Source organism: Camelus bactrianus, chromosome X (genome assembly GCF_048773025.1).
Source record: "Camelus bactrianus isolate YW-2024 breed Bactrian camel chromosome X, ASM4877302v1, whole genome shotgun sequence".
In the NCBI taxonomy this organism is placed as follows: Eukaryota; Metazoa; Chordata; class Mammalia; order Artiodactyla; family Camelidae; genus Camelus; species Camelus bactrianus.
The window spans coordinates 40,881,062-40,905,767 of NC_133575.1; the positions used below are offsets into that span (position 1 = coordinate 40,881,062).

Consider the following 24,706-nt stretch of genomic DNA (forward strand, 5'->3'; position numbering starts at 1 on the left):
GGATTGAGGGAACTCAGAAGAAGAGACAGACAAAATTTTTTTTTTTTTGGAATATAGTTGATTTACAATGTTGTGTTAGTTCCAGGTATACAGCAAAGTGATTCAATCATCCATATGTCGATATTCATTTTCAGATTCTTTTCCATTATAGGTTATTACAATATTGAATATAGTTCCTTGTGCAAAATATATTTAAGAAATAATATTAAATATTCATTTAAATGTATTCTACTGATTATATAAGCATGTGTATGTGGGACTTAGCCTCACTTTGCCCTCTCCTCAAAGGTAGGGAACTTGTCTAACTCATCTTTGTACGTCCAGCACCTAACAGAATCAGGCGCCCCAGAGGCGCTCAGCAAGTACTGGAGGCAAGTAGGTCGGGAAAGGGGAGGGAGGAAATCACTCTTGAAAGACACCTCTCTTTCGGTGGCGTTTCCCAAGCCCCGGACCTCTGACCTCCCACCAGCAGGTGGCAAGATAGCCTCCCAGAGCGTTGAGAAAGGGCGGATTAGGGCGGAGCGTCCAAGGTTTCCGCGCGCGCAGGCGCCGAGCCTCTTTTTCTCGCCGCGCCGGAAGAAGGCGGTCCTCTTTTCGTGCCTAGCGCAGCCATGGTAAGGCAGCTTCTTTGGGAGCTCTTGGGACTCATCAGCCTCCATCCTCTGAGGGTCGGGGCTGCCCAGGGCTTCGGGGTTCCCGTAGTGGGTGGTCGGGCGGAGGCGAAGGGAGTGTGGCCTGAGGAGTGGGCCCCGGTGGGCTTGAGGGCGAGGGCGAAAGTCGGCGCCCGGCCTTGGGGGGAAAATCTATGTCGTTGGCGGGAAGGCCTTGGTCACCCGGCCGGCCACACCCGGCCACGCATCCTGCCGCCCTGGGAGGAGCGGCTGACTTCCCAGGCCGGAGCCCCGGGTGGGTCCGGAGGACAGACGTAGGGCCCGGGGCGGGCGGGGAAGAGATTTTTCCGCCGTGTCTTTGGCACGGCCTAACTTTATGTAGTGTGGCTAGTAAGCAGCAGTGTACGGCATTAAGGCTTTCTTCCGCATTTTGAGGTGAAAAGTGATCTCTTTAGAGTTCGAGGAAGCAGCTATTGGCACGTGATTGTGCTGAGGTCAGATAAGATCTCGCATCAAACACTTAAAAACTAGCCAGTTATACTTTGAGAATTTTTCTTTTGGATAAGTAGAAGCACGGGCTGGGTGCTGGTCCATTTCTGTTTCTGTGTGCCACGAGGTCTAGCCCCTAGCCATTTCACCAATATAGTGTCCTAGAAAAAACCTTTAGAAGCAGATATACTTTTAAGCAGTAACATGGAAATACTTAGTAACTACATATTGTTCCGAGAGACAGTAATCAATTAATGTTTGTACAATGAGAAAGTTGGTTGCAGTTTATGGAACCTATGGTATTTGCTACATACTGTATATGCATTTGCTTCTCTGCCTTTTGTCACGGCCTTGTGCTTTTTAACATTGTCTACATTTTGCTGGAGAGGAAACAAACTTTCTTGTAAGCTGTTCTTGGAAAGACTTGAAACTGTTTAACAGCATTAAAACCCTAAAACCCCTTCAGGCTCGTGGTCCCAAGAAGCACCTGAAGCGTGTAGCAGCTCCAAAGCATTGGATGCTGGATAAACTGACCGGTGTGTTTGTAAGTATCATTATATTGTAAGCATGTTTTATATATTAAGTATCGAAGTACTTAAGGTACATACTTTATACTGTGCTTTAATGTGTCAGGCATCCCTGATTACTGTATCCAAAAAATGTTTCCTGCAGTGCCTCCCATAAATCATCTGGGGGCCAGGGGTAAGGAAAGCATATTCTTTCTTTACTTCCTCTGTTCTTGAATGCCCTGTGCTATCTGACTGCACCCCACCTCACTCTTGCATGATAATTGCGTCATTTATCGCACATACCACACTTAGATGAAGGCAAGACTTCAAATGTTCTTAACAGGCCTAGTCCTCTGAAAGGGGAAAATGTTGTAAGACTTTAAGGTCTAGAATAGTTTTGTAGGCTTGTAAACCTCTTGTCTACCCAAATTGGGGGATGATAGTCTGGTGGATCTCAGGACTTGAGAGGTGATTGGAGTGAATCCCAACAATAGTTATAATTTTACAGGCTCCTCGTCCATCTACTGGTCCCCACAAGCTGAGGGAATGTCTCCCCCTCATCATTTTCCTAAGGAACAGACTTAAGTATGCCTTAACAGGTGATGAAGTAAAAAAGATTTGCATGCAGCGTTTCATTAAGATTGATGGCAAGGTTCGCACTGATATAACCTACCCTGCTGGTTTTATGGGTAAGTGGTTAATGGTGGGCACTTGATGGTGGCTCCTTGTGATTGTTTTATCTCCCTCTCTAAAATAGTTGTATTAAATAGTGGTGGGCTTTTATCAGTTTCAGACAAATAAAGCATGACCTTCCCCCTCAAGAGTTTTACTTACATACTGTGGGGCTGCAAATAATCATGGAATAATAATGGATCATTTCTCAAAACCGAATTTCCAACTCACTTTAAGTTTTTCATGTCACAAAAACAGGGTCTTGAAATACTAAAGACTGACTAGCCATCATGGATCTTGGGAATCCTTTTTGGTATTCGAAATGGGAAACATGGGTTTTTTTCCTCCTTATATTGATATTGTTAGTGTTCATGGTGGGGTAGTGGGGGTCACTATAGTAACCTTCATATTGCTGTTTGATATCAGATGTCATCAGCATTGACAAGACTGGAGAGAATTTCCGCCTGATCTATGACACCAAAGGTCGCTTTGCTGTCCATCGTATTACACCTGAGGAAGCCAAGGTGAGTGTTGCAAGCAGGCTGGGCCTTCATTTAGTAAAGTACCTTGATTCTAAGTTAGAGCTGAGTTAAGCACATGGGCTGGTCCATTGTGGTGAGGTAGGTAGATTAAGATGACTTAGAATCTTATACATGGAAATAGCCGGTTGACAATTGGTTAACAATTTGGTGTGGTTCTGTCGTGTGTACAGTTTTGTGCCATGTAATTAAAAGTCTTGCTAATAGCTGTGTGGCAGTGCATTGCTGCATATCTGATAGTTGACCCTCATTTGAAGTGAACATCAACAGATTGTGTTTTTTCTTTTTTCATGGCAGAAATGGATTGTAGCTGAGCAGTGACATCTGTTTGCCTAGTTTTCAGGAGTATCTGAAGTATGGGTCCTTTAAGAATAAAGGACCAGGAAGCCAATATCTAGTTCAATACAATTGGCCCTTTACTCTGGGGAGGGGAAAGGTATTAATGGAGGGGACTGATAATCCTTGGGGCACTAGTTTGAAATAGCTCCAAAAAAAGGTTACAGACATTGATTATTTAATCCAGTTTGTTGTGATGGTTTTATGTAAAAGTTCATGGCTTCTTGAAGTATTGGCTGTAAATGAAGGTTAATTCAATTAGGTGATTCAGCTCCTAATTTCCTTAGCTGCCTTGTTATCTGCAGGCTGGAGGGCATGTCCAATGGCATTGAGGTGATTTGATTTTACTTAAAGCATGTCTTAGGGAGTGAAATTCCAAAATTGAAATGCTTTGTGAAATATTTGTTGATTAGACAAACTGGTAATACAATTGCAGTTTGTGAGACAAAACTCAATTGTGATATAGAGGGCATTAAGAGGCACTTGTTATCTGGGTGAGTTGGAGGGAAGAATTCTGGGAGTTTGAGGTTGTGGGGCCTTCAGTGCCTTGAACTTGAACCTTGGGGTGATGCAGTGCTACAAAGAAAATACATAATAGGAAATAAGACTAACCTAGAAAGGGGCAATGTGCAATATAAGTTTGTGGAGTATAGGGGGAAAAGGACACCATTATTCAGCTGCAGTTTAGGAAACAGGCTGCTCCTATGTAGGGCTGGTACCTTTAGCTACTGGTTGCATTTTTCAGCTGGTGACTTTTGGCTCTGAAAGAACTGTTTAATGTACTCAAGCATAGTGCATGTGAGCTAGACTAATGTGGCTAACCCTTGTGTGTTCCTAGTACAAGTTGTGCAAAGTAAGAAAGATCTTTGTGGGCACAAAAGGAATCCCTCATCTGGTGACCCATGATGCACGCACCATCCGCTACCCTGATCCCCTCATCAAGGTGAATGACACCATTCAGATTGATTTGGAGACTGGCAAGATTACTGATTTCATCAAATTCGACACTGGTAAGCAGCCTCTCCTGCTTGGGCATTCTCTTTAAAGCTGAGCTATAAGCTGTTGTGTTTCCCTTTTAATTGTTATGACTTGCACAGGGTCTGGGTACAGGGTTTTGGGTGGGGTGTTTTTATTTTTGAGAGCTCTAGGTGAGTCTGATGTGCACCTAATTAGCAACCAAAGCTAGATATCTTGATGAAGTCAGGGATTGGGAAGGCGGCAGCTCTTAGTTTTAAGAAATTAATGTTTAGGGCATGTGTAAAGCCTTAAGGTGTCTTGTTTCAGCATGGCTTTCTGGTGGCAGTAAGGGTTAGAGGAATGTGTTCTGAATTGTGGAGAGGGAAGTCAGCTAAGAATGGCTTCAGTGGGGAGGTGTGAGAAACTGAATGGGTTTACATTTGGGTGGAGAGTAAAAACAAATTACTGGAGAATGTATCTGCTCCAGTGCCCAGGTGTATAGTATTTTGACTTCCAGAGGCCCAAGTGCTCAGAATATTGTGTGTGGAAGAGATGAGGTCTGGTATAAGACAGCATTCCCAGGCCTGCTCTAGATGACTCAAAAGCCCCAACCCCGCCCTGCCCATCTGTGAAAATGGCTTGAGGGCTGGGCAGGGAAGTCTGGCCAAAAAGCAGACTGGCCTAATTGTGATACATCCCTTGGTAATGCTGTCATCATCCCCAGTCTGTTAGAGCAGTAGCCTAGAACTGTGCCTTGGAGGCACAGCAGTAGTCTGGGCAAGGTGGGTGTGTTGAAGTTTACATTTATTAGCTGTGCAGTAAGGACAGGGCAAATTTTAAGAGGACCCTGAGAGTTCTAGCTTGGGTAACAACAGATCTGTAGAAGTAAATGTTTCAGAACTGTCTGTCATTGATTACACTGGGCACAGTGCTTTGCTCTGAGAAGACTGTTTCTTCCTTCCCACCTAGGTAACCTATGTATGGTGACTGGAGGTGCCAACCTGGGGAGAATTGGTGTCATCACCAACAGAGAGAGACATCCCGGTTCTTTTGACGTAGTTCACGTGAAAGATGCCAACGGCAACAGCTTTGCCACCCGGCTGTCCAATATTTTCGTTATTGGCAAAGTAAGTCTGGGATTCCCTTCTCTAGTCCAGAGAAACCTGTAAATGCAGGTATTGCTTGGAATTGCAGCAGCTGGCTCCTGCTGGCTCTATGAACATAAAGTAGCCTCCTGGGATAGGGCTCACACAGAGCAGGCCTGGGGCAATCCTGTACCCCAGTATCACAGAATCAGTGGTTGACCAGATCACCTGGGTTGGGGAAAAGTGCCAGTAACGGGATGAACATACCTTATATATAGTTAGGTTCTTTAAATTGTGCCTTTGGAGTTTTTTGGTTTTGTTGTTTTTGGAAACTAATACCTGGCGTTGGGCACTACCTCAGTTCTTCTAAGGCTAGTTATGAAGGGTGTTGTAGTTTGCATCTGCATATGTGGGCAGCAAGTTTAATACATCCCAAGGAGCGGATGTTTCTGACAAACCAGCATCTAAGTGGCTTAGACTGCCTGGCTGTTGCTGAGTGCTTTCACAAACGGGGCTTCTCTGTTCTCTGAATAAGATGACAAATATAGCATGTGCTGACCTATTGACGGAGTTGGTGTGTAGCAGGTTTTGATTCTCTTTGTTTTCTCCTCCAGGGCAACAAACCATGGATCTCTCTTCCCCGTGGAAAGGGTATCCGCCTTACCATTGCTGAGGAGAGAGACAAGAGACTGGCGGCCAAACAGAGCAGTGGATGAAATGATCCCTAGGTGACAGGATTGGAATTAAATCTTTTACTTTAATTAAAGATAAAGCCGAATAATTAATAGCCCCTCTATCGCGGTTTGGGTTTTTGTTGTTTGCTTTGATTTAGTTTCCTTTTTACTTTGTAACATGAAAAGTGGATTGAATTTTCAGACGTGCTTAGGGGTTCTGTGACGTGGCTCTTCCTGCATCTCCTATAGACTGGACTGGGGTGGTGGCAGGAGGAAGAACACATCAAACTTGGCAAGAAAGAAGTAGCAGGTAACCCGGGACTGGAGAGAACCTGGGGAGCCCATACTGTCAAGCCCCCTTACTGGGCTGGGAACTCATCTACCCCGTTAAGTTCTCTTAGCTTAAAAAAATCAGTGCCTTCCATTCTCTGGTCATTATTGCATTACCCCATCCATAAGCCTGGCTCATCTGTTTTTTTCCTACTCCTGTGCCCAGCTTGCCAAGTGGCAGGATGAAAGTCTCCAGCTGCAGATACAGGTCATTATAAATGTATGGGCTCTTAATGTGGCAAAGTGATGTGCTTGCTTGGAGTTAGTTCTCTATCCTGTGTCATTTCTCCAGCTGCCACTGCAGTCAGTCCTCAACTCCCTCAGAACTGCAAGACAATGTTGCCAGACTCAAGGGGTGCCCCTGCTGCAAGGGGCCAGCTCTTAGACCTGTTGCTCATTTAAAGCCCTGGGTCCCTTCTGAAATTATCATTTAGTCTGCCTTATATCAGCCAGCTCTTCCTGTTCCCCTACAAAATGCCTGCCCGCTGAAAACCCAAACCACCTTGGCCTATAGCAGGATTTCTCAACCTTCATACATACTATTGGACCAGGTAACTTGTGGGTGGCTGTCCTGTGTATATCATGGGATGTTGGGCAGCATCCTTGGCATCTGCCCACTAGATGTTACAACATACCTTTTTTTTTCCTTTTTATGAGACGGAGGTGATTAGGTTTATTTATATTTGGAGGAGGTACTGGGGTTTGAATCCAGGACCTCGCGCATGCTAAGCATGCACTCTACAGCTTGAGCTATACCCCCCCGCCCCAACATACCCTGTGATAGCCAAAAAATGACATTACTGGATCGCCACCAGGGAGCAAGAATGCCCGTGTTAAGAACCACTGCCCTGTAGATCTCACCATCCTCTTCATTTAACATCTTTACTTGCTGCAGACCACTCAAGCTTACTAAATCATCCCACAGTGACAGGATTTGGGGTGAAAAACCTATCTTCCATCTGAGGTATGAACCTGTGTAAAGTTACTGCATGTTTAACTGGGCATGTCTAGTGGTCAGGGCTGGTGTTCAGTGGGTGAGGAAGCATACTGAGGAGCTGTGGCTTGGGGCAGCATCTCTACCACTGACCGGGTCCTGGGCTGGAAGTCAGAAGCTGTAGAACACTGGTTTTACCAAAGAACTGAGCAACATCTGAACTCAGCTATAAGAGGAGGCATGCCCAAGGGTCTTCCAAGCCCAGGTTTGGACACTCAGGACATCTCTGCCTTCCATATTGCAGACAAAAACACAACTGGCTGGGGCCTCAGGACCTCTACTTAAGCAGGAGAAGGGGACTTTCTGCAAGAACTGGGTCCAGCCAAATCCGGTGGGAGAGAGGTGTGGAAGTGGGCTTGCCAGACACATTGCTTCAGCCTGGTTCTCTTGCCAAAAATGGAGCTTGCCCAGAAAGGCAGTTCTGATGAGGGGCCAGATCAGAAATAATCTTCACGGTGCCCCTTGAGAAACAGGCAGGGGAGACAGTGAAAGGCCAGGGGCAGGGGTCCCTGAATGCTGGCAGATTCTCTTGCTGCCACCCTGCCCGCTGCAACTGTAGCTGCACTTTGCATCTTTCTAGGTTTGTTCTGTCTCAGCAGATGATGGAAATGATTTGAATTTTAGCTAAAGAACCAAAGTGAATGTGGAGGGTAAGAGGCCTCCAAACTGGTTCTTTCCAAAAGTGCAGTGGTTTCCTAGATGCTAATTGGCCAGCCATCTTGTACAACTGGGGAATTGGTGTGTTTGACTGCAGTATCCTCACATCACCAGAATTTTTTAAAGCACTATTTTCAATTTATTTTGTTTTTTAAATTTATTTGTTAAACTAACACAGGAAAAAAAAAAAACTAGCATAAGATTTTTTTTTAATTAGCAACTACAGTGTGGGGAAGAATTTCCACCCTCATACCAGGTTGTACCTGGAGACTTAGCCAAAGCAGCCTGTATCACTGGAATGAGCTACAGTTTCCAAATAATGTGGCTTGCATCTTTGTAGCCTTTTTAAGGCTTCCACTTTGATTCATAAAAATCTTAAGATCTGGAGAGAAGCTTAGAGATCATCTCAGCAGAGAGGCAGGCAAAACGTCCTGAGATAAAACTCACTGAAGCAAGCAGCACTTTATTGGGTTTGGTTTACTTCCTTTGTGCCTTCAGGAGGGTGGGCCTCACGGTGTAGTCCAGAGATTTAAATGAGAACAAGAATACAAACAGCTAGGACTTGTGTAGAACTTTATGGTTCATGAGATCCAAATCCTGTGTTATTGTTGCTAAACTAGATGTTACAGAAAGAGGGATTTCCGCCCTCACTGACCCTGACCCGGGCCAATCAGCTCCCTCCATAATCTTTCCCATAGCATGTCATGGTAGATTCCATCCTATGGGTTACTCAGGCCAAGCACTTTGCTCAACTTTTTTTTTTTCTAATGGAGGTACTGGGGATTGAACCCAGGACCTCTTGCATGCTAAGCATATGCTCTACCACTGAACTCTCTATCTTTCCCCTCGGGCTAAGTGCTTTGGACATGTCCTTATTCGTCTCCTTTTCTTGTGTTCCACACATAATTTTATTAGAAAATTCTGTTGGCTCCACCTTCACAGTATATCCAGAATCCATATTTGGTTATATTTAGAAATGATTGATAATTTTTTCTGTGATAATCACGGAGTCTGTATCTTGCAGAACTACATACTCTGAAGGAGTTGCTGAACAAATGACAAGCAGTCTGGAATTTGCTTGAAAATAATCTAGTGGGTGAGGATTTATCAATGAAACAAGATGGACCATGTCCTAATGATGTTGAAGCTGGGTGACAGGTCCCCGGTGTTCATCACACCAGTCACAACACTTCTGTATATGTTTGATATTTTTCACAAGAAACTCATAAAGGAACAGAGAGCTAAATAATAGAGTTTCTGCCCTCCCTCCTCCCCACAAAATTATCAGACCACTTCTCATCATCTGCATTGCTACCACCCTGGCCTGAGCCACCAACAACTCTTTCCTACATTATAATTACAGCATTAACACCTGACTGGTCTAGCTTCCATCCTTGCCCCGCTACAATCTCAACCCAGCAGCCAGAGCAACCCTGTTTAAAGTGTGTAAATCAGCTCAGGTCCCTCCTCTGCTCAGAGGCCCCAAATGGCTCCCTTCTCAGTTAGATTAAAAGCCACAGTCATCACCAGGCCCCCCACAATCTGGCCTCTGACCTCATCTCCTATTACTCTCCTCTGGATCAATCTGTACCAGCCACACTGGTCTCCTGCTGTTTCTTGAACAAGAGAGGAACTTAGCACCTTGCACTGACTCTTTTTTATATAGCTGCTTTATATTATAAACTTTTTCAAATATACAGGAAAAGCCGAAAGAGTAGTACAGTGATCACCTATATAGACACCAGCTAGATTCAGTAATTAACATTTTAACATTTGGGGGGTTGGGGTATAGCTCAGTTGGTAGAACACATGCTTGAGATCTTGGGTTCAATCCCCAGTACCTCAAAAAAAAAAAAACCCAAAACTAAGCATTCCCTCAAGAGGTAACAGGAAGGTGATAAAACTCCCTTCCCCCTAGAAGTTCCCATCTAAGAATTATATATTAACGAAGGGAATTAGTACCATACAAAATCTTAAAATTTTCAAGGGGGTGAGTATAGCTCAGAAGTAGCGCACATGCTTAGCATGCACAAGGTCTTGAGTTCAATCCAGTACTTCCATTAACAAAAAATAAATAAATTAGTGAGAAGGGTATATAGGTCAGGTGGTAGAGCACAGGCTTAGACTGCTGAGATCCTGGGTTCAATCCCAGTAACTCCTCTAAGAATAAATAAATAAATAAATAAACCTAATTACCTCCCCCTACAAAAAAAATAAAATTAAAAAATAATAATTAACATTTTGCCATATTTGCTTTATTTCTCTGTATAGACATGTACACACACACCCCATACCTATTTTTTGAACCCTTTGAAAGTAAGCTGCAGACATCATGACCTTGGGTTCCTGGTGCCAAGAGAGTGCTGACTCTCCAGGGCTCTGCTCAAGGAGTTAATTTCCACCTTACCTTAGGTGTAAGCTAGATGCCCAAGAGAGATGCTATCTTTTTGGGGAGGATTTATCCATCCTGAATCAGGGGATGTTGTCAGGCTGGGAAAATGCCCCAGACACAAAGATCAATCCCAAAGCCCAAAGAGAAAATGAAAACTGAAAACATTTGATTTGCTCAGGCAGGAGTTTATGGGTCATTTTTTTTTCTCTACCAATTTGACTTCTGAGGATATGATACTGTTCGGCTAATATATAGTAATAATAACACAAAGTATTCCCAAGAGACAACAAACAGCCTTTAGTATTAATTACAGAAAGAAGACACTTCCCAAGAGCCAAGAGCATTTCGGTTTATTCCAGAGACTTTCCTAGGGATATGCTCATGTATTTTTTTTTAGCTTTTCTAGCAATGGTAACCATGTATAATCAGTGGTGTGCTGGTAAATGTGTAACATCCAGCTCTCTGGAGATAAATATATATATATGGTTTACTGTAAATTTTACTAATATAAAGGATATGTAACACAATTTGTAAATAATAATAAAATAGGCCAGACTCTTTATTCTGAATTCCATATAGCCAGTTGATTCTCACAGAATGTTTTCATTGATTTTTGCCAAACTCTTGTATCTGTATCAACCTATCATTATGGTTGCAATTGACAAAGAAATGTAGTTCTGACAAGAGTGTTGGTTGACATTTTTGTTTGCATTAACAAATAAGACAAAAGTGAAACAACCAAGACATCTGTTAGAATTTCCCTTGTTTGTTAGGGACATGAACAACTTCTTTACTGAATCACATAATAGTTTTTGAATACTGAGAGAATGTTTTCCTTAATTTTTTTGTGTGCTATTTACAATGTAGTGGCTAGAAGACACAACATACTTTTAAGTTTAATCAGCATTTTAACATTTTCTCCAACACTTTCTTAATTCTAGACAATCAACAAGACAATTAATCAAAGTCCTGATTTGTAGTGTTTACCAATTTCCATGGTCAATTTCAAGCTACCACCATCAACAGGCAGCTGGGAAGAAATTCGCAGGAGGACGGTGTTATATAGCATCTCCACTGCGAGTGTACAACAGGCGCAAATAACCTCAAGGCTGTAGATAATAGTAAAATGTAGTAAAATAATTAGGAAGTGAGTTTTTAGTATTTATTTATTACCTCTGTATTTAATATAATTTACATAATTATAGGTTTATATATTAACATTTAGAAATATTTTAAGTATGATATATTTTTACATTTTTAATTTTTTTGATTGAAGTAGTATAGTTGATTTACAATATTATGTTTCAGGTGTACAATATAGTGATTCAATCTTTTTGCAGATTATACTCCAAGTTATTACAAAATAATATTTTCCTGTACTGTACAATATATCTTTGTTGCTAATTTATTTTATACATAGTAGTTTGTATCTCTTAATCCCATACCTCAATCCTGCCCCTCCCCCCTTTTACATGTTTTTTTAATCTTTTTTTTAAAATATCACATTTAAAAAAATTTTTAAGTGGCAGTTTCTTTTTATTTTATTTATTCTTTTTTGGGGGGAGGCAACTAGATTTATTTATTTATTTATTTTTTAGAGGAAGTAACTGGGGATTGAACCCAGGACCTAGTAGTGCATGCTAAGCACTCTACCACTGACCTATACCCTCCCTCCCATCCTCCCCCCCACCTTCCCCGGCCCCTCTGCTTCCACCTGCTGCCCCTCTGCTTCCCCTCCCAGCCCCTCACCTCCCCTCTACATTTTTAACAATGGTTATTTTTTACAAATGTCTCAGAAAATTCCTGAAAATTTAACAGTTGGCTTTGACAAGCACAGCACTGTATCATACTCTGAAGCCCACTTGGCTGCCTTGGTCCTGTTGAATGTGCCTCTTCAGGACCCCTCACATGTGCCCTCCACCCCTTCAGCCACCCCCGCCACAGGTGACTTCCTTTGCTCCCACCCTAGTCTATCCTCCACACATGAGAGCCCACTTTGAAATGTATCACTTCCTCTTCAGAACCTCTTGTTCCAAGGCACTGTCAGTAGAATCAGGTCCAAAAGGCTTGCTATCCTTGCAAGCCCTCCCCAACGTGGTCCTATTTTCCCATTAAAGGACAACATACTAGCTGCCAGCTCCCAGGTCCCTATTCCCCGTGACTTCTCTTTTTGTTTGTTTGTTGTGGGGATTTTGTTTATTTATCTATTTATTGGAGGTTTCGAGGATTGAACCCAGGACCTCATGCATGCTAAGCATGCACTCTACCACTAAGCTACACCCTCCCCACTGCGACGTCTTTATTGGACATCAGGCCCGCAAAATCACCTGCCACCTGGACAGCTCATCTTGGATGTCTCCTCAGCATGTCCCAAGTAGAACGCATCCTTTTCCTCTCCCTCCGCTCTCCCCACAGTGCTTCTATTCCCATAGTTCATGATTTTCTATTTTAGGCCCTCAGATTTACCCTCTTCTTGTCTCTCTTCATATCCTTTGGACTTTTTCTTCCAGGAACATTTTTTTTTTCACTCCATTCTCCTGCATTCCCCTCCCCCTATTTTTTTCTGGCTGACTCTCACCCATCCTTCCAGTCTCAGCTGAGATTTTGCTTTCTCTGGGGGAACCTCAAAGGTTAGGGGCCCACAGTCCACCATTTCCCTATTCTTCCCATCATGGAATTTACCGCAGTGTATTCCAAATGTCTATTTAATTGTCTGTCTCCTCCAGGAGACTGCGAAGTCCTTAAGGCTAATCTTGCTCACTGCTGTATCCTGGTATCTTGCCCAGTAACTGGCACATGTGGGTGAGGAATGAAAGAATGAATGAATGAGAAGTCTACCCTGTGGTTCCCCCTACAAACACTTCCCTCCATCTGATTTGTTCCCTTACTATTCCCCAAGCACACCTTGTACTTCTTCACTTTCAAAAAAAAAAAAAAGCCACAGTTTTTGCTTGTGCTTAAGGGGACGAGGTCAGAAAATGTCACCTGAAATTGGAACTAATACAATCTACATTGAATACATGAGGTCAGCCATGTTCAAAATAATCCACTTTAAGGGTTGGTTTGTAAATATTGGTACCAATGAGACAAGGAGCGCTTCTCAGGTCTCTATGGTGACCAGTAAGTTGCCACAGGCTGGGAATCTGCCAAACATAAAGAAAGCAATAATGTCAATCAATTATAACTGGATTGCTAGAGATAATGCTGTATAAAGAGATCCCTTGTCTACATGGGGTCTTGAAAAGAACTGAGCCAAAGAGTGACACATTTTCTGTGTTTGATCTTCATCAAGTGTTACATGCAGCCCTTCCCAGTTTCCGAAGCACCTCCGTGTGTCACCTCAGTGAATCTCCATGGTGACCCTGCCAAAGTGGGCCTCATTTGTCATTTTATAGACGACAAAAATAAAGTTCAGCGGAGGTGAATCCACTTGCCCTCAATCACCCCCCACCACTACCACCTACACCTTCACGAAGTCCACAGGGAGTGCGAGGTTTAGGAACTACAAGTCAGAAATACCTTTAGGGCAGAGACAGAAAGTTCTTGCAGTGACCAGGTGGTCAACCCACCCGCTTGGGTTCAGTCTGATTCTGTATTCAGTTAACAGCTTTTGGCTTTGAAGAGGTTTGGCTCAGGGCCTTGGATCTGGTAAAGGGAGGCGGAGGAGGGAAGCAGAGGACGGGGAGGATGGCTGCCAGGCCGGTCCTTTGTTCATTCAGCAAACATTTACTGGACAACTACAGTGTGCCCAACAACGCTAAGAGCTTCAGATCTAGTGGTGAAGAACACACAGAGCACCTCGCCATGTTGACAGCCTAACTCCAGGATTTTGATAAGTAAATGTTTACAAGCATGCTGTGATGGAGGCTTTGCGAAGGGAAGTATGGGGTGCTTAGGGGGCCCAAAGAAGAGGCATCTACAGTGGTCTGGGGGTAGAGGAGGATCTGAGAAGGCTTCCCCAGAGAATCCATCCCTGAGTGGATACAGAAAAGGACTTAGCAATACAAAAATGGGCTGGAGGAAGCAGAGATGGGGAGAGAATTTTCCAGGGAGAGAGTGAGAAAGCTGGTGGAGGCAGTGGGGTGGGGGTGGCAAGAGTATGTAGCAATAAAAGGAAAGGAAAAGATGGGGGAGGTGAGGTGTGAGGCTGGAGAGATAATCATAAAATCCAAATTAATATAATAACCCATAATAATAATTATAATACAATACAAGGAGAGCCACAACGTTATTAATCATAATTATTCATTAGTTGATTAAATCAATACTAGTTTATATGACTGATACTGCTAACTTTTATAATCATAAGATCAAACTTGCAGTCAATTATTAAAGCATATCAACTCGGGGCAGGGGGCTCAGTGCGGTTCATGCACTATCTCCTCTCAGCCTCACAGCAGCCGTATCAGGTAGGCGCTGCTATTGTCCTACTTTACAAATGAGAAAACTGCAGGTAAGAGAGGTTAAGAAGTGTACCTGAAGTCACATTCGCTATTAGGTGGCTAGTCTGACATCAGGATCCAGGTTTTTTTTTCTTTTTTTTTCTTGTGTTTTTAAAAAGTATTTTATTTGTTTATTATATTATTCAATTATTTTATTTTGGCAGAGGGAGGGGAGAGGTAATTAGGTTTGGATTGAGGTTTAATACAGATGCTTGAACCCACCCTGGAAAATGTCACAGCGCTTCATTGAATGTGTGTAAGAATTTGGACTTAATCTTAAGAGAAATAAAGTCGTGGAAGAGTTTTGGGCAGGGAAGAGATGCCCAGATTTTGTTTTCAAAAGCTCGTGGTGGCGGGGTTGGGTATAGCTCAGGTGGTAGAGCGCATGCTTAGCACGCACGAGGCCCTGGGTTCAATCCCCTGTATCTTCATTTCCCAAAAAAAAGCTCACCGTGGCTGCTGGGTAGAGAATGGACTGGAAGGTGGAGAATAGAGGCAGAGAGCACTGTTTTCTACTTCATCTCTCAGCTGGGGGTGGCCTGGACTAGGGAGGTGGTGGCGGCGGGGATAGAGAGAAGGCAGTGGATTCAGGAGAAATGTAAAAGGTAACACCAACAGGTCCTGATGCCTGATGGGATGTGGGGAGTGAGGGCAAGGAAAAGTCGAGGATGCCTTCCAGGGTTCTGGCTTAAGCAAATGGACAAGTGATGGAGCCATTCTTGGAAAAGAGAAGCACAGAAGGAGGAAGAAGTTCTGAGGGAGGAAGATATCCACAGAGTTCACCCCGCAGGGAGCACGCCAGGTTCATGAGACAATAGGTCCGAGGGGCAGTTGGAGACATGGTTCTAGAACTCAAAGAAGTCTGGATCAGGCATCAGGATAAAGAAAGGAGGGGTGAGGTCTCCCAGGTGTGCAGGGTGAGCAAGGCAAAGGCGGATGTACATTGCTGTCTGAGGGAGGACCAGGTGAAAAAGATCTGCGGGGAAATACAGAGTCTACCTGCTCCTCTGGGAGGAGGCAGCTGACAGGCCCGAGGTGGATTTGAAACTTCAATTCCTTGAACTGAAAGGATCTTTGGAAGATGTGTAGTTCAAACCTCTCTCTCACTTACAGATTCCTCCCCAGAAAGAGACACTGGGCAGCCCCATGGCCAATTTGAGTACTCGTGTATCTTTTTAATTTTGCATTAAAATGTAGTTGATTTACAATGTTAGCTTCAGGTGTACTGCAAAGTTTCAGTTGTACATACATACATATATTTTCTCTTCAGATTCTTTTCCATTATATGTTCTTACAAGAAATTGAATGTCGTTCCCTGTGCTATAGTGTAGGTCCTTGCCGTTTGTCTATTTTATATACAGTAATGTGTCTGTTAATCCCCACCCCCTAATTTATCCCTCCCTGCCCTTTCCCCTTTGGTAACCATAGTTTGTTTTCTATGTCCATGAGCCTGTTTTTGGTTTTTAAATGGAATTTGTATCATTTTTTTTAGATTTCCACATGTAAGTGATATCATATGATATTTGTCTTTCTCTGTTTGACCTACTTCACTCAATATGATAATCTCTAGGTCCATCCACATTGCTGCACACTCGTATTTTGTAGTGAGGGTGAGGGCTCGGGGCTGGGTCTCCAGCCATGGAGATGGCTACTGAGAGCAAATCCCACTCTCTCAACCCATTCCAGTCCCCCTTGGGATACAAGGGTCTCACCTGTGTGACAAAGTGTTATCCAACCATTTCAAGAGACAGTACAGCACAGTGGTTAAGCATGTGGCCTTTATAGCAAGACTGCCTGTGTTCAAAACCTCCACTAACATTCACTAGCTGTGTGATGTTAGTAAGTCAATTCATACCCCACCCCTGATGCTCAGCTTTCCCATCTGTAAAAGGGGAGCATAATTTGTACCAAGCTCATAGGGTTTGTTGTGAGGATAAAATGAACTAGAACATTCCCTGGCAGGTAGAAAACTCTATTGAGTGTTCACAGATCCTGGCCAGCAAGAATGTGTCTGACCTGTAACAGTTTCCAAATCCAAATTCTCCAGGGCCCAATTGCTCAATAAAAATGCTTCGGGCATTCATAAAGCAGGAATAACAACAAATGTGTGGGGGAAAAGAATACGATAGCTGATATTTCAAAAGACTCCATCAAAGGAGTCATCACAGGAAAAATCTGAGCTTGGTTGGACTTTCTGCCCCTTCTTACAGTTTGTGATCATTTTTACTCCTAGTCAGTTGTAGTATTGAGTGTGGAGTGGGTGGGTGTGTGGGGGGTGTGTCCAGGTAAAATCTACATCTTTTCAATACTGAGAGCCTCTGGATCACAGTCTCAAATAATCCCATTGGAGCATTTCCTCAAGCCTGTGAAGGAACTGTCTTTTTTTGTTTGTTTTGGTTTTTTTTTTTTTTTTTTTTTGGTGAGGGGGTAGGTAATTGGGTTTTTATTCATTTATTTTTAAATAGAGGTACTGGGGATTGAACCCAGGACCTCTTGCATGCTAGGCATGCACTCTACCACTGAGCTATACCCTCCCCCCTCATGAGGTGCCATTTATATCTTTCTTTGTAGAGATGGAAAATAAGGCTCAGAGAGGTCAGGAACCTGGCCCAAGCTCATACAACTAATAGAGATGGAGCTGGCTGGAAACCCAGGCAGTCTGTTGTCAGAGTCTCCTGCAAAGTAGGGGGTTGGTGTTCATGATTCTGGAGGAAGGGTTCCTTGGCATGAGCCTAGTGGTCCCACGTAAGGAGAATTAATGCTTCTGTGCAGGGAGTAAGGGGGCCCTGGTGGCAGGCCCCAGGCCAGGGTGATTCAGGCCAGAAGGCAAACTTAGCTGTTTCAGAAAACCTCCTCCTGGAGGGTCATATGTTCGCAATCAGTGTGTGTCCGGCTGCAGTGGAGGGCTGGGGCTTGTCCTGGCCGGTGGCCAAGCCAGATGTCTGTCGTGTGACTCCACACAGTGCAGAGCTCCCTACCCCTCACCATGCTGGGAATTTGTGTGCCACGGTTACAACCAACTTCACCCTTACCTCAGAAGGTTTCAAAGGTCCTCTGGGCCAAGGCTGGCCCAAGGCAGAGCCAGAGAGGAGGAGGAGAATTGGCCTCCCATCCCCTCACATCTCCCTGATGGGGCTCCTTTCTTCATGCATGACTTTCTTTCCATCATACTCTTTCTATGCCCAGGTGTTCCCAGTCCCCCTGCAGCCTTCCCCACCCCACGGTGTCCGTTAAGGCCTGCCTGGCCATTGGCTCCATGCCACCCTGCCTGTTGTGAAGGATGAGTCTCTTGCCTCTCTTTTCCTCCTAACAGAGCCCTACTCATCCTTCACCATCCCCTCTGATCTCGCCTCTGCTTCGAAGCTTCTTTGGCTTCCTCAGAAAGGGGAGAGCAAGGGGGAAAGTGCTCAGGGAGCACCTACTCTGCACCAGCTGTGGCACTGGGAGTTTTACACACCTCCCCTCAGTCAATCTTCACAGCTGCCCTGCGAGGTTCTACAAGGAAAGGAACCTGGGTTCAGAGAGGGAAAGCAATCTGCCAAGGTCACTCAGCCCAGAAGGGTAGAGCTATAGCAAAATTTAACTCCCAAATCCTTACGAACTTGAACTCTCTCCTGATTAGACCACCCTGACTGTCCCAAAAGACCTTGCTCCTTGCTCACCTTCAACTCCTCTCTTTTTAATCCTCCCACACATCCAATCCAGCAGCAAATCCCATTGGCTCTCCTTGCAAAGTCTACCCAGAATAAACCACGTCTCACCATCTCCACAGGTGCCACCCTGGTCTTTCACCTGGATTACTACAATGATACCCTACCTGCTCCTTTGCCCCTCACCACCACCCCTCAACACACACACACAGTCTATTCATCACACAGAAGCCAGAGGGCTCCTCACCTGAAACTTAACACAACATTAGAAATCAACTATACTTCAATAATAAATAAATACATAAATAAGAAAAAAAGAATCTAGAGGGACCTTATCAATACACAAGTAGGGAGAGGGGAGGGTATAGCTCAGTGGTAGAGTGAGTGCTTAGCATGCATGAGGTCTTGGGTTCAATCCCTAGTGCCTCCATTAAATAAATAAATAAACCTAATTACCTCCCCCTCAAAATTTTTTTAAAAAGGGAAAAAGAAAAGTCAAATCATATGGTGTCTCCACCTCAAAATCGTGCCCTGGCTCCCATTTCACTTGCTTATGTTGGCCTACTGGCCTGTGTGTTCTGTCTCTGCCTCTCTCCTAGCCGCCTCTCCCCTGGCTATACTGGACTCATGAAGAGTTGAAGGAAGCAGGGGAGGGTATAGCTCGGTGGTAGAGCATATGCCTAGCAAGCACAGGGTCCTGGGTTCAAGCCCCCGTACCTCCGTTAAAAACAAAATGGACCTGAAGATGGTCATTCTAAGTGAAATGGACCGGAAAGAGAAAGAAAAACGTTGTATGATATCACTTATAAGTAGAATCTTAAAAAATAAAAAAATAAGGACACAAATGAACTGCTTATTATTACTGTCCTTTATGATTGAATTACCACATTCTGTTGATTCTTGGCTATTGTAAATAGTGCCACTGTGCCACTGTGAACATTGGGGTGCATGTGTCTTTTTGAAATATATTTTTCTCTGGATATATGCCCAGGAGTGGGACTGCTGGATCTTATGGTAACTCTATTTTTAGTTTTTTAAGGAACCTCCATACTTACATTCCCACCAACAGTGTAGGAGGGTTCCTTGATATGATCCCTCCAGAAGGAGTCCTTCCTCCAACACACCAGACATGCTCTTGTCTCGGGGCCTTTGTATCTCCTGTTTCTTCTGCTTGGAACAATTCTTGGACATCCGTATGGCTTGCTGCTTCACTTTTTTTTCCTTTTTCAGTTTTATTAGGTAGGATTACTACAGTTTGACTGCACACACACATTATATTGCATGTAGATACAGATATACAGTATACTGCACATTTTTTCAGTTTACATATATGTACTGATCATTGTTTCTAAGAACAGTTTAGAGCTTTAGCTTTTTAAACTTACATAGCTATCAAAGGAATAAAGCCAACCACAAAAATAAGAATCAACAGAATGTGGTAATTCAATCATAAAGGACAGTAATAATAAACAGTTCATTTGTGTCCTTATTTTTTTATTTTTTAAGATTCTACTTATAAGTGATATACCACATTTTTCTTTCTCTTTCCGGTCCACTTCACTTAGAATGACCATCTTCAGGTCCATTTTTTTTAATGGAGGTACTGGGGCTTGAACCCAGGACCCTGTGCTTGCTAGGCATGTGCTCTACCACTGAGCTGTACCCTCCCCTGCTTCCTTCAACTCTTCATTCGAATGATATCTTCTCAGTGAGCCTTTTGCCATCACCCTGTTTAAATTTCCACCCCACCGGCACCAGTGCCTCCTAGTCCTCCTTGCCTGTTTCATTTTTCTCCCTTGCTTACACTTATCACCAACTGTGATGGCTCATTTTCTGTGTCAACCTGACTGGGCCATGGGGTGTCCAGATATTGAGCTAAACATTATCTCTGGGTGTGTCTGTGAGGGTGTTTCTGGATTAGATTAACATTTGAATCTGGTCGACTGAGAAAAGCAGATTGCCCTCCCCAGTGGGAGTGGGCCTTATCCAATCCATGGAAAAGCCTGAATGAGATAAAAGGTGGAGGAAGAAAAAAAATCCTTTCTCTCTGCCTGACGGATATCAGTTCCCTCTTTTTTTAAAAAACACCTTTATTTTGGCATGATTCCTGTACAGTAAATGATACATATTTCAGATGTACAATTTGATGAATTTTGATAGGTGTATATAGCCATGATACCATCACCACAATCAAGATAGCTAACATTGCTATCACTCCCCAAGAGGGGCAAATTTCGAATTCCCAATTTATCCTTTCCCATCCCCTTTACCCTCTGGTAACCATAAGTTTGTTCTCTATGTCTGTGAGTCTGTTTTTGTTTTATAGATAAATTCATTTGTGTCTTTTTTTTTAGATTCCACAGATAAGCGATATCATATGGTATTTTTCTTTCTCTTTCTGGCTTACTTCACTTAGAATGACAATCTCCAGGTCCATCCATGTTGCTGTAAATGGCATGATTTTCTTTTTTATGGCTGAGTAGTATTCCACTATATATATATATATATATATATATATATGTGTGTGTGTGTGTGTGTGTGTGTGTGTGTGTGTGTGTGTGTGTGTATGTATATATATATATCTATCTCACATCTTCTTAGTCCAGTCATCTGTTGATGGACATTTGGGTTGTTTCCATGTCTTGGCTATTGTAAATAGTGCCACTGTGAACATTGGGGTGCATGTGTCTTTCTCTGGATATATGCCCAGGAGTGGGACTGCTGGATCTCATGGTAACTCTATTTTTAGTTTTTTAAGGAACCTCCATACTTACATTCCCACCAACAGTGTAGGAGGGTTCCTTTTTCTCCACATCCTCTCCAGCATTTATCATTTGTGGACTTTAATGATGGCCATTCTGACTGGTGTAAGGTGACACTTCACTGTAGTTCTGATTTGCATTTCTCTAACAATTAGCGATGTTGAATATCTTTTCATGTGCTTGTTGGCCACCTGGATGTCTTCTTTGGAGAAATGTCTATTTAGGTCTTCTGCCCATTTTTGATTGGGTAGCTTTTTTAAAATATTAAGTTGTATGAGCTGTTTGTGTATTTTGGAAATTAGTCCCTTGTCAGTTGCATCATTTGCAAATATTTTCTCCCATTGTCTTTTTGTTTTATTGATGGTATCCTTAGCTGTGCAAAAGCTTTTAAGTTTAATTAGATCCCATTTGTTTATTTTTGCTTTTGTTTCCATTACTCTAGGAGCTAGTTTGAAAAAAATATTGCTATGATTTGTGTCAGTTCCCTCTTGCCTTTGGACTTGGACTGGAACTTATCCTATTGGCTTTTCTGGGGCTCCAGCTCACCCACTGCACATCTTGGACTTCTCAGCCTCCAAAATGGTGTGAGCCAAATCCTTATAGTAAATCTTTTTATGTATGTATACACATTCTATTGGTTCCATTTCTCTGGAGAACCCAGACAAATACACTAACCAACAGCATACTTTTGTTATTAAAAAAAAAATGTTGGTCTCCTTCCACGCCAACATAAACTTCATGAAGGAAGGGATTTTTATATGTTTTGTTCATTGCTGTATCCTCAGCAATGCCTGGTACTTAATAAATATGTGTTGAATGAATGATGGCCTTTATAATTGTACCTTGTTTGTGGGTCGTGTGTGTGTGTGTGTGTGTGTGTGTGTGTGTGTGTTTGCCTCCCAGGATTCTGTGAGCGACTCCACCACAGGATGGCCTTTGCATCCCTAATGCCAGGCAAAGTACCCACTACCAAATGTGTCGAGTACATATTGAATGAAATGCCTTGATATGATCCATCCAGAACGTCTGAGTTTCCAGAAGCAAACAGGTGCAGACAAGGAATGTTACCTGCCGTTCCGGTAAACAACAAATCTTGCCGCCATCAAGCCACCAGCCATCAGCCACTACAGCACCCTCCCCCCCTTTCCCTAAGGTGTACCTGAAGGGGAATTCAGGATGGAGAAAAACAGAAAACATTCCCGTGCTTTGGATACCGGCAGGCCCTAGACAGTTAAGATGCTTATCTAAGGAAGAATTTCAATGGTCTCGAACTCTTGCATCTTCCCATACACAGAAAAGCACTAAAGTAATTAGCTGAGATATCTGATCCTTGTGACTAGCAGTAACTTTTCCCAAGATGTATGCCTGACTATATATATTTCCCAGGCCAAAAAAAAAAAAAAAAAAAAACGTATATATCCTGGCTCCTTCCCTACCTCTTCGGAGCTGTTCCTGAGAGCTTTCTGAGAGACTGACTCCCAGGCTTTCGTCTTCAGTAAGGTTCCCCAAATAAAACTGGCAAGTGTTAGGTTGTGTGTTTTCTTCAGTGGACATAGGGCAGAGCCCTACCTCAGTACCCAGTGTGGGAAGTCCTCCTCTCTGTTTCCCCCACCTCTATCTGAAACCCCAGCCTCGCTCTGGCCACCTCTGCCCGGCCTCCCTCCCTCCATCCTTTCCTCCCTCTCTCGCCTCTTTCCTCCCTTCCCCCAGCCAAGTCCTCCTCGCCTGCCCGGGTACAGGCGATTATCTGGGGGTGGTAATTATTGCGAGTAAATTGGAAGTTGTTTTGCACAGGGCTATGTCTCATGCAGGTCGATTTGTATGCTTGCTGGGCACTTGTGACACTCCAGAAATGTCATAGCAACGGCCCCGGCGCCGCCGGGCTCCGGGCGGCTGGAGATGTGCGGGGGAGCGAGCACCGCGGGAGCCGCCGCCCTCCCAGCCCCGCCCCTCCCGGAGCCTCGGTTTCCCGGTTGCTACCACCGGATGTTACACTAACACGCACGCAGGGTGTCGTGGGGGCAGAAATGAGATAATGGCTCGATCAGTCTGTAAAACCGTAAACCGGGGGCCAGCTCTGAGAACAATGACTATTCTTCGTCGGGGAATTGTCGCCTTCCCTATTTCTCCCCGCCTTTCTGCAGCTCCCCCTGCCCGCCTCGCCCCCGCCTCGAGCCGCCTGCCAGATTCCCCCGCCGCCGCAGGGGCGGGGGCCCCGCTGGCCCGCCTTTATTCAGTGCAAAAATCACGGCCCCTGGAACACCTTTTAGCGATGAGGCCCGCAGAGACACCGCCAGCTCATCCCGCGGGGGCCGAGCCACTGATTAAATTGTATTCACTCTGCCTTTCGGTCATTCAGATGGGCTGGGACGAGGCCAGCTGGAATTAGTGACAAATTTGAAGCAGAGAATATTGACAAAGAAAGGCCGTTTTATTGCCTGCAATGACACGCGATAATTCAAAGGAGCCTCCCCGAGTGTTTCCAAGGAGAGCTTTAGTTAGTGAATAGATAAGACTTTTGCTAATTTGGATAGTTGCAGACCTTGAAAGTCCCTAAAATCAGTTTTGTTCCCTGCAAGGAGATGAAAAACAACCCTTCTTTTTCCAACTGCCTCCTCCCCCTCTAAATCTGAGCTCCAGACCAGAAGGCTATGAAAACAGGAAAGCACTATTGAACTATTCATTCATTCCAAATACTTTTAAAGCACCTACTATGTGCCAGAACTACTGTGAGTATTGGAGGTACAGACACAGAGCTAGTGTTCTAGAGGAGGAATGGACAATATGGAATTAAACAGAGAAAGGAGATAATTTTAAATAGTAGTGAGGGCTCTAAAGGATATAAAGAGGATGAGTTGGGGGTCGCTACATTAGACATGATGGGTCAGGAAAGGTCTCACGAGAGACGTGGGTGAAATTTGAATGGTAAGGAGGAGCCAGCCAGCCATACAAGGTTTTTGGAGAAAGTGTTCCTGGCAGAAGGAATAGCCAATGCAAAGACCCTGTGTGGAAATGGGCTGGATGGTTGGTTCCAAGAAGAGAAGGAAAGCCGATGTGGTTGAGGTGAAATGAACAAACAGGATGAGATTTGGACAGGCCAGGTCACTAGTGACTTGAAAGGCACGGTAGTTTGGATGGTATTTTCAGTGCATTGTGAACTCACTGAAAGGTCTTAAGCAAAGGCATGATGTGATCCGGTTTATATATATTTTTAAAGATTCTTGGCCACTGTTTGAAGAATGGATTAGATTTTCCTAATAAGAAAAATGGACTGGGAGATGAGAATGGGAGGGGGTGTGGTTAGGAAGCTATTGGTAAATGCCAGGTGGCTTAGGCTTGGGTGGTTGCAGTTGGGTGGAGAGAGGTGGAGAGAGGTGGAGAGATTCAGGATGTACTTTGGCGATAGAGCCCATCGGGCTTGGTGATGGATTAGATGAGGGACAAGAAGAGACATCGTTTCTAGTTTCTGGGTTTTGGGCTTGAGCACCTGAGTGGATAGTGGTGTCATTTATAGAGATGGGAAAGACTAGAGCAGATTAAGTTTGAGGGTTGGGAACGAATCCTTCACTTTTGCATGTTTTCAGTGTGAGATATAAGGGAGACCTTG

The 24,706-nt window shown here is 43.9% G+C and overlaps 1 protein-coding gene across 1 annotated transcript; it reads left to right on the forward strand.

The window, feature by feature from the left end:
* Positions 1–536: 536 nt before the first annotated feature.
* On the forward strand, positions 537–5,985 carry RPS4X (ribosomal protein S4 X-linked). The gene is made up of 7 exons (XM_010973588.3): positions 537–614; positions 1,567–1,644; positions 2,118–2,298; positions 2,708–2,805; positions 3,995–4,166; positions 5,083–5,240; positions 5,813–5,985. Exons 1-7 carry the CDS (start codon positions 612–614, stop codon positions 5,912–5,914), a joined length of 792 nt encoding a protein of 263 aa, XP_010971890.1. The 5' UTR covers positions 537–611; the 3' UTR covers positions 5,915–5,985.
* Positions 5,986–24,706: the final 18,721 nt, after the last annotated feature.

Coding starts and splice junctions, on each gene's coding strand:
- RPS4X (XM_010973588.3), top strand. Junction 1,645..2,117: donor ATAAACTGACCGGTGTGTTT/GTAAGTATCATT, acceptor ATAATTTTACAG/GCTCCTCGTCCATCTACTGG. Junction 4,167..5,082: donor TTTCATCAAATTCGACACTG/GTAAGCAGCCTC, acceptor CTTCCCACCTAG/GTAACCTATGTATGGTGACT.